The sequence below is a fragment of the Melospiza georgiana genome, chromosome 3 (assembly GCF_028018845.1).
Source record: "Melospiza georgiana isolate bMelGeo1 chromosome 3, bMelGeo1.pri, whole genome shotgun sequence".
NCBI classification, from domain to species: Eukaryota; Metazoa; Chordata; class Aves; order Passeriformes; family Passerellidae; genus Melospiza; species Melospiza georgiana.
The window spans coordinates 65566973-65577078 of record NC_080432.1 but is presented as its reverse complement, the minus strand read 5'-3'; the positions used below and the strand labels follow the sequence as shown (position 1 = coordinate 65577078).

The window sequence follows — 10106 nt, the reverse complement described above, 5'->3', positions numbered from 1 at the left end:
GCGGCGGCGGAAGGGGCGGAGGCGACGGCGGCGCCGCCCGCGGTGCCCCGGAAGCAGCGCCCGGCCCGGGATGGCGGAGGCGGGGGAGGCGGCCGTGCTGGCCTGGATGGACCAGGCGCTCGACGTGGTCAGTGCGCCCGGGGCTCCCGCCGTGCCGCGGGGAAACCGCGGGGAGCCCCGGGCCCCTCACGGCAGCGGGGCGGGGGATGGGGCCGGCGGAAACTCGTCCCGCTGCTGTAACGCCGTCCTGTGCCCCTCGCCAGTCTGTCCGACTGTCTGTCTGTCCGTCCCGCAGGCTAAGGAGGCGCTGGAGAAAGGGGAGGTTCCCGTGGGCTGCTTGCTGGTCTACAACGGCGAGGTCATAGGCAGGGGCAGGAACGAAGTCAACGAGACGAAGAACGTGAGTGCCGCGGGCCGGGGACACCGCGGCTCGGCCGCCCTGCCCTGGCTTGTGCCGGGGCTGGCTCTCAAACGTGCTCTCCTGAAGTCACCGGGGTTAGGAGTGAGAAATGACCGTGCAGCCTCCCCTGATGAGGTTCTGTCCGCAGGCCAGAACAAAAACTATTTCCTGCACATTTTAGACCTGTTGCAACCTTAACCAACTATAACACCTGGTGCTGAGAGACCCATTAGTGCCAACAGGGATTTTGTACAACTGGAAGTTGTGGATAAATTAATCTGACTGCAGGATCTGGCTGTAATTTATGTTAGAGGTCTCAAATCTGAAAACATAATGAAAAGTTAAAATGAGTCTTCTAAGCTGAAAAATATAACAGTAAAGATGAATCATTATAGTAATTTGTTCTGCAGGACAATCTGTAATGTATTAAGAGAATTCTAGTACAGCTTTAAGAAAGCCAGGTGAGAGAAAAGTTAGGTGTCTCATGTTACACAATTGTAAGCACTGTGGGGAAGCAGACACTTCTTGGCAAAATCATGCTAGAGATAGTAATATTGTGTAGAAATCACATGGTAATAAACAGACAGAACATAACTGACAAGACTGATTACAAAATCAAAATCAACTTCAAAATGTCAGGGAAGCTTTCAGGCATGTTTTGTGTCAGGGCTGTCTGAAGGTACAACTAAAATGCAAGGAGCCTGATTTAAAATCAATCAGCTGGAGTTTGGAAACAGTAATCTGTTAATATCTCTGAAAGCCAAGCTTTTTTCGAATTGCTGCTCAGCTCAGATTTCACTTCTTTTGTGGCTCAGTTTTCATGAATGTTTATATTATAGTGATTGGAAATGCTGGGTACTTAGTGCTTCTAAATTTTTTATCATTTTAATTGCTCCATGTAGTCTGAAAAAAATCTAAGCTTGAAAGCAGTACTTGTATGAAATGTGAACGTAGGAAATTGTTTTCAGTTTTCTCCTAACGATTTCTGGCATTATTTAGGGACCATCCTGGAGAAAAAAACAATCTTCTTGAATCATTGAGGCAGTTCCAAGCAGACATCATAAATGTCAAGGTCTGTTTTAAAACTAATTTATTGTCCCACCTTATACTGAAGGACTTCTCCAGAACATCATCCCTCAGATGGCTAAAAAATGTCTAATTTCCAGTTTCAATTTTTTTTATGTTCTGTTTATATCTCCCTGTTCTTGTGCCAGCACCATCCATTATTTTACATAGCTTGGATGTATTTAAAGTCTTATTCCTTTTCAGCTTTTGTTTTTCTCAAGCCAGCTGTTTAATTTCCTCTCAGAAGACAGGCTGGCTTTCTGTGTTCATTAGAATAATTCTTTTGTATAGCCATCCCAGCTTTGATTCATTCTTTCTTGAATTCACTTAACCAGAACTCTTAAGAACACTTAACTGGAATTTTATTCCAGATGGACTTGTGCTTTGTTTGATAACAATAGTACTTCACATTCTCCCTGGAAGAAAGTCCACCCATGTTTTCTGGAGCTTCCTTGGTCCTTTATGCTGTTTTGTTGTTCTTCATTTGTTTTTGTTTTTTTTTTTTTTTTTTTTTTTTTTTTTTTTTTTATTTTTTTTGTAATTTTCTTTACTCCTGTCTTGAAGGTCATCCACCTCCTGAATGACCCTCTCACCCTGTCACTTCTCGTGATGTCTTTCATCGTACAAAAGACATCACATCATCAGCTGCTTTCTGTAGGGGTTTTTCCAGTCAATGCCAGTGACACGACTGGAAACATTTAAGCCAAATGATCTTTGAGTGTCTGTGGTAATGAGTTCCCTCTGGAAAAATATTTCCCCTGTCAGTGCAATGTCTCTTCTTTTCTTGCTCACCTTACATTCCTTGCTTTAGGCTGTTTTCCCCACTCATAGTAATTTCACAGGTTGTGCTGTGCCAGATGCACTGGAGATGTCCAGAGAGACTGATGTTTCTCTTGCCTAGAAAAAACATTTGTCAAAGAAAGTTACTAAGTTAATTTAGTCTCAGCTATCTTAATATCTTAATTAACTAAGTTAATTTAGTCTCAGCTATCTTCTTGTTAAATTTACCTTTTATAAGGACTAGCCCTTGTAACACTACCTTTAAAGGTTTGTTATCTTGCCTGCTTTACTATTGAGACCCTCCTGGATAGGTATCATACAATCCTGACACCTGTCCTTCCTGGTTTTTATTTCTGTGACTCTGTTTGCTCTGAAGGTTTCACTCATTTAACACTCTGCCTTGATGCATTAAAGCATTGCTATGAGACCGGCAGTTTTTAGGCTGCCAAAAATGCAGCTTTATAGCATACTGACTTTTTGAACTCCATGAAAACTTTGTTCCTGCTTTGAAGAAGTGATCATTTATCTAATTAGATCTTCAGTCCTTCCCTGCAATTCTGCCTTTGGTCAGGAATCAGCTTGCCTCTGAGCCTTTTGTCAATAAATTCTGTCTTCTCCTTAAACAGGTCCCTGCATCCTGTGATGTAATGGGCTGAAGTTAGGAGCAGGTAGTGTCTTCTTTATGCCCTCTTTCATTATGTTCCTAAACTGCTCATTTTGGCAAAAAAAAAAATTAGTTGCCAAAAACTTCAGTGTTTTCAGGCTGTCTCTTGTCACTCTTGTCACCCTGCATGCTTTTTTTTTTTTTTTTTTTTGCCTGCCATGTCCACATCAGGACACATTCATGTCAGAAATACTGCTGCTTACTCTGTGGAAGGTATTTGCAAAATTTCTGATCATTGCAGTGTTCTGTGAGGAGTTGATTTTGGGAGAAGGGAGTTTGTTTACAGCTGTGTTTGCTTTATTTTTTCAGGAGCATGGCTGTGGCATCAGCATTTCAAAATAGACATGACACTACTTGTCTTCCTTGGGCAACAGTGCAGCAGGTGTCTGTGTAAGACATTGGGTTTGGACAGCCTGGCGATTCGTTCACAAGCCTGTGCCAGTGCTGTGTTCCCTCTGGAAGCTCCCACACTTGCTTGTTCACAGTCTTGCCTCAGGCCAACCTGAGAATTTTCTCCCTTACAGCATATGTGACCCTGCCCATCAAGAAATGTGGTGTTGGCATCTTTATTCCAACATGTGATCAAATAATTCACTTCCCAATAAAATGTTCTCTGTCCTAGGTCCTTTGTTGATAAACACAGACATCTCTCTGTTCTGTTTCCTTGGGTCATGTTAGCAAGTGTCCTGCAGGCACTGTAGGGGATTGAAAATGAAGTATTGTTTTTGTAGTGAAGCCACAAAATAACGCAGAGATTTGAGCTTTGGAACTCTTTACTCTCACTTGTTAATTATGGTCTAAAATTTAGAAAGTAAGCTTTTTAGGGCAGTGGTGATACCTTTATTGTCTGTGAAACGTTTGCCACAGTTTGGGGCCCTGTCAAGGCTTTTGGCCCATTATGTCAGCTTTTTTCCCTTGGTACACCATTTGCCACTCTGTAACAATTCTCATTTTCCCTTGCCACTCTTAAGCTGCTTTTGCTTTCTTGGCTTTAGAATAGTGTGTAATATTTGGCAAGTTAAGCTTATGAATTGAATCAGTGATTCAAAATTAAAATAATCTGTTACTTTATACACAGCAAGTCAAAAAAAGGCTATCTAGTAATAGCTTAATACAAAATAAAATCTTAAGACAGACCTGGAAGGTCAGTTTTTCCCTTTTATCTTGTCTTTAAGATGGACCTTTAATAGGTTGAGTAAGGAGGGAGCTCAAAAAACAAGTGTAAACCTTCCCCTTGTGCATCCTTTCCACTTCTGGAAGTGAATAGCTTTGGGACTTCCAGAGTCCAAGGCTATATCTGGATCATTGTTTCTGGTAGCTATCCTCCATGCACATACCCTCCATGAATTTGTCTAAACCTTTTTTGATCTCATTTTTGGTTCTGGCTCCCATAGCATCCTGTGGCAATGAGTTTCACAATATAATTTGTGAAAGAGTACTTCCTTTTGTTTGTTTTATATCTGCTGCCTGATAATTTCATTGGGTGCTCACTTGTTATGAGAAATAATGAATCACAGTTATAACTGTGATTTTTCCACATTTTTCTTGATTATTTTAGAAACCTCTACTGTAGTCCTTTTAACTTGGAAAACTATTGACTGTATCTGTTAAGAGCCACAGTCTAGTTAGTCTCTAAATGGAGATGGTTTTGTAACTTGGATAATCCTTTCTCACCCTGAGGTGACTTTGTCCTGATGTTCCTGTGTCTTCAAGACATGGCATGACCAAAGCAGTGTTTTACTTAAGATATGGGTCCACTGGTGTGCAGTAGTGTTCCATGTTAGTGTAATCTTCTCTGTGTAGCTGTCTTCTATTACTGCAGAAGCTGGTAGGACCTGCAGCAGCTGCATGGCCTTTCTTGGAGGTTTTAAATGTATTTGAGCAATATTAAACATAGCAGTAAGTTATGAGCCCTTGGCCGTGTATTGCAGAGCATCTCAGTGTTACCACCATAGATCTTCACAGTGCTAAAACATTAACCCAAGTTCATGTTATGAGAGGAAGCTATCAAGGGTCGTGTAAGGACATACAAAACAGAAGTACAAATATAATCTGGATTGATTAAGTCTTACTCTAATGCTCATATCAAAAACATCCTTTTTTCACAATAGATAGAAAAGGAAGGAAAATACTAATAGTCTTCATTCAAATAAGCATCAGGTTCTAACTGAAGAGTCCTTTCAAAACTAGTCCTTCCTGAAATTTTTGCTGTCACATTTCATTGGTGTAACACAGTGCTGCAGACATTTCGGAGTGCTACTGGGACATTGGTGATTGTTTTGGTCTCTCTGCTAATAAAGTCAACGCTTGTGTTCACATTTTTGTGCCATAGATATTGAGATACTAATCATTCAGTTATCTTAGATGAAAAAAGAGAAATTAATATTCCTTTGTCTTTTTGTAATCAGTCATATGCTGAAATCCCTGTCTGTTACTTGAGGGACTTACTGTACATGTATCCCCAGGCAGCATTAAACCTGAGGCAAACTGTTCATAGTGTATTCGTTCCTTGTGAGCACAGGAATATTGTCAGAGGGAGGAAAAGGTACCAGCAAGGAGCATTTTGTTAATATTTCCAGAGAAAGTAATCCAGCCTGTATTCTTGCTTTTGGAAGTAGAGCAGGCTATGGGCTACGTCAGGTGTGCCAGTGAGCTTTGTGTGTCCCTTAAGCCTCAAGCAGAGCTTTCATGTCCTGCCTCACTGTGCTGGCATGAGTGAGAGAGGAGAACAACTGACCGTGCTCCTCTGCCTTGGAAAAAGTAGAAGAAAAAACTGTCACTTGTAGCTCTTGTGTGCTACACACAGGAGGTTGGAGTTGAATATTTTCTTTCTTGGATTGAGTATTTCTCCTGCAGTCTGGGTGCTATAAAATGTCTTTTGCAACTTGAAGCAGCAAAGAGCATTACATTACTTCTATAACAAAAGTGAATAAATGCAAACTTTAAAGAAAATACTTGTTTTTATCTTGTAGGCTACCCGACACGCAGAAATGGTGGCAATCGACCGCGTCCTTGAGTGGTGCAAGCAGCACAAGAGGGATTATCGGGAGGTGTTCCCGCAGCTGGTGCTGTACGTAACCGTGGAGCCCTGTATCATGTGTGCAGCTGCCCTGCGCTTGATGAGTATCCTTTCCTGCTGACTCACTCTGGGAAGCTGGCTCAAACCATTGCTCCTTCCACGGTGGGCCCACAAAGAAAGGCTGGACAGTGTCAGGGAAAGCCACGAGGGGTGGTTTGAGGGTCTGCACCCACCTCCATGATGAATGGCGAGGGACTCAGGGGTGACAGAGATATGGTGCAGTTAGGGCGAACAACTGTTAGAGATTACAAATACATTTTAGAGATGTTTGTTAGGATGTAAAATGAGTCAAATGCAGTTCTGTGTTCAGCTTTGAATGTTGTATCAATCAGTAAACCATGTCTTTGTATGACCCTGCTTTGGAGATTCACGTTTCCCCTTTTCTGAGAAAGGCTGGATGTGCATCTTCAGCAGTACATCTTACATCATTCAAAAGTAAGTTCTGATTTTACAAAGGAGGAATTGTAGCTCAAGCTAATTTAGTTTGAAGAGTTCTAGCACATTTTAGGAAATTTGATGACTGCCTAGATCAGGCTTCTGTACTTCCTGCTTGTTTTTCACTTAATACCTTGACTCACTCCCATAAATTCCACGGGTCGTGTACGGCTGTCGAAATGAGCGATTTGGAGGCTGTGGCTCCGTTCTGAGCATCTCATCTGATGATATGGTGGACTCAGGAGACCCATTTGAAGTACGCTGTAAAATGTTTCCCTTTGTTTTCCAGCTAGGGTACTGTGCCTGGCTTTGCCACCAGGATTTTAGAATCTTATGCATCACTTTAAGAGTACATAGATGGAAGATGATCAAAGTCAAGTAAAGTTGGCCTAATCAGAAAATAATGTAAAAAAAAATTAGGTCCTAAAAGAAAACTGAGGAAACCTTGATGACAGTCTTAAATTATTTAAAAGGATGTGTCAAAGGGTAAGGGAAAGAATTATGCTTGTGGGACAAGGTAAGAATTAAATATATCTAAAATACGTGTAATACTTAGAACAGTAAATATATGCTACAGGAAAAGATGGGGGGAAATGATTTTAAGTTGCAGAATGTACAAATACATAATCAATAAATATCAAGTAACAGCAACTTATAAAATTACTGGGTTTTAGCTGAGCCACTGGAAATTATTGTATTTTTGTTTTCAGTCTGTGATTTTATGAGGTAAAATGTATTAGCTTAGACTTACTTCATGTAGTTCAAATCCCAAAATAAATCTGAACTGCAACAGTAGCAGAGGAAATTCAGTTTAGCTATCAAGAAACTTTCTGAATAGTAGGGATATTGAAAGACTGAGCAGTGTCTGAGATACTTTAGGCATCTTTGTCATGTGAGAAAGGGTAGACAAGCATTCAGTGGAGGCAGAGTATAAATAAATCTAGGTGCTTTACAGCATGATACTACCTGTGTACCCATACATAGATGTAGAGATTATTTATAGCATTTTATTTATTACATTATTCACAGTTGTACATGATTTTGCCTTAGACAGTGATACTGATTCCTGGAGTTCTTTTCCACATTTCACATTAATGACTTAATGAATGTAAAAAACAAGTAGCGTATTTCAGCATTGTAAATAAGCACTAAAGGCTCAAGGCTCAAAGAATTTCAGTCAGGAAAACAATACTGGTTGGCACTCCAGTGTAAACATATTAGGCATCTTTCTGTCAGTGTGTCAGTGAGACTAACATCTGAATTAATTGGTGTAGTTGGGACTGGAAGAGTGTTCATTTGCTAACATTGGCATGTGGTATTTCATTTTTTAATACATTCAGAAGACAGAAAGGAGAAGGTTCTCAATAATATGAATCTTTTGTTTCTGTAGGCAACTGCAGTGGTATGTATAGGAGTAAATACTTGTTTTCTAGCATGGGTGGAGATTTATTTAGTGTGAGTGACATTTAAATGCTTTGTCATTAGTGTTCATGGCATAGAAAAGTATTTTAGAAGGACCAAAAAGATCTGAAAGGTGACTGTTAGGAATAAAGAATAGATATGTGGATGAGTGTTTTCTATCAGGAATCTTATCTGCAAATACCTAGGTGTATTTCTCTTATGTTTCCAAGTGCTTGAGGAGTATGGGAGATTGGAAACACATTCATAAGAAAGAAATTGTAGATTTCATAAAAAAATTTACAGAATTTACTAAGAAAGTTTGTTTTACCTAATATTAAGTTATTACGGAAATTACTTATTCTATTAAGCCTCAACATAGTGTTTTTAAAGTGTATTAGGTATTAAACCTGAAAAAGAGATTTTTTTTGACCCCTAAGTTGACAGTACAGTTGTTTAAAATCATTCTGTACTCAAGGCATTATTGTGAAGCATGGAATATGTTATTCTCAGATGTGCTCACTAACATCATTCTAATTTGAACAGTGCTCTTCTGGCTATCGTGCTGAAGAAGCAGTGGAATTGTTAAAAGCTTTTTACAGACAAGAAAATCCCAATGGTAGGTTTTGCATTAATGCATCCATTTTGATCCCAACCTAATTTAAAAGAATGTTGGCACTGGAATTACTGTAATTCACTTCTGATGATTCTTCTCCTTTCCTGTTTCTTGGCAGCACCAAAATCCAAAGTACGGAAAAAGGATCGTCGTCAGTAGCCCTACACTTACCAAACAATAATATGTGAAGGTTTCTTCAGCATGCTGCTTTTTGAAAATGTGCAGTTCAATCAAACTCTGTTTAATTTTCTCTGCAGGGTTTTTACTAATAGGATACTTAGTACCTGTTCCTGCATTTTTATATTTATGATTTCTTGTTATCATGACAAATCAAAAGAGTAAATGGCTGGTTTTAGAAAGAGGAAAACTGGTGGTTCAAGTCCACTTGTTTACAGACAGATCCATTACAATGGTGCTTCTGTACAGTACATTCTAGAATATTTTTTGCCTTCTGTGTGTGGAGAAGCATCTTGCTTTTCAATAGGAAATGTTTGCTTAGGCAAGCAAGCATCTCTCTTAGAAGGTTACATTTGTAAGTCCTTTACAGTCTCTGTGTGTGTAAATTCATTCAAAAGGCATATAAAGGAATTGTACAGTCCTTGAAGACTTAAGACCATTGCAAATGTTTCCTCATTTTTTTTCTACCTTAGCACCAGCCAGATTTTCAGAGGTAATTTCTGAAAGTCACATACCTGTGTAGACAGGGACATACAGACAATCACACGTCCGTTTGTGTCTGCTGTTGCTTAATAAGGATAAGCAAATATCACTTGGCTGCATAACACCTTCATACAGAGTTGTGGAGAAACTCCACAATTCGCTTTAGACTGTCCACTCCTCTTGTGAATATAAGCATAAGAAATACTTCATTTTTAAGAATCCATTAAGAAGTTGTTCTGAGCTCCTAAATTATTTACTAAATATATATATTATATATATATATGTTAATGTATATATATAATTATATACTAAATTATAGTAACCAAAATGGCCAAATACAAGGGAAAACCCAGAAATTAAGTTGGTAATAATATGAATAAAATGTATTTAAGACACTTTTCATAGTGTTGGTTGGCTTTGTCATTTCCGTGTACTTTGCCTGGCCATGCAGTAATTTATAATCCAGAAGAGGGCCTTCAAGTTCCACTAATGAATTAAGAATACGAGTATGGTTCAGTCTTGATTGTATACCTCTTAGTGGATACTTACATGAAGGATGAAATTGTTGGTAGTTTATTTGGCTGTTACTCAGAAATTTGAGAAATGCTGTAGCTTTTTTTATTTTATGCAGAAGAGTGTTCGAAATTTTATAACTATAAAAACTAAATACAGTTAAATTTTTTCGGTATTTCAAATAAATGCTTTCAAAAGTGTTTTTAAGAAGAATATTAAAAACATTACTTTGTCACCATTGTTCTTAATAACTTGTATTTTATGTTTTTACTTAATGTTTACAAAATGACATGGGAAAGAAGCGTTTTTACCATAATAGGTATTTTCGGAGTTTAGAAATCATATTTCTTTGCTTAAGCCCTTTAACTGATGTCAGTAGCCTGTCCTGTTCTCCTGACCATTACTTCGAGCTCTCTTGAGTCTTTCCCATTCCATAAACAAAAGTTATGACTGTGTTTGTAGATTTAATCTGCCTCAGAGCTCGAAGGGCTTGTGA

The 10106-nt window shown here is 39.1% G+C and overlaps 1 protein-coding gene across 1 annotated transcript; it reads left to right on the top strand.

Annotated features, from left to right (window-relative positions):
* Positions 1–44: 44 nt before the first annotated feature.
* Positions 45–9845, top strand: ADAT2 (adenosine deaminase tRNA specific 2). Its single transcript, XM_058020291.1, has 6 exons — positions 45–127; positions 296–400; positions 5882–6032; positions 6573–6679; positions 8368–8440; positions 8556–9845. Exons 1-6 carry the CDS (start codon positions 71–73, stop codon positions 8594–8596), a joined length of 534 nt encoding a protein of 177 aa, XP_057876274.1. The 5' UTR covers positions 45–70; the 3' UTR covers positions 8597–9845.
* Positions 9846–10106: the final 261 nt, after the last annotated feature.

Coding starts and splice junctions, on each gene's coding strand:
- ADAT2 (XM_058020291.1), top strand. CDS start 71: ATGGCGGAGGCGGGGGAGGCGGCCGTGCTGGCCTGGATGGACCAGGCG. Junction 401..5,881: donor AAGTCAACGAGACGAAGAAC/GTGAGTGCCGCG, acceptor TTTATCTTGTAG/GCTACCCGACACGCAGAAAT. Junction 6,033..6,572: donor AGCTGCCCTGCGCTTGATGA/GTATCCTTTCCT, acceptor ACTCACTCCCAT/AAATTCCACGGGTCGTGTAC.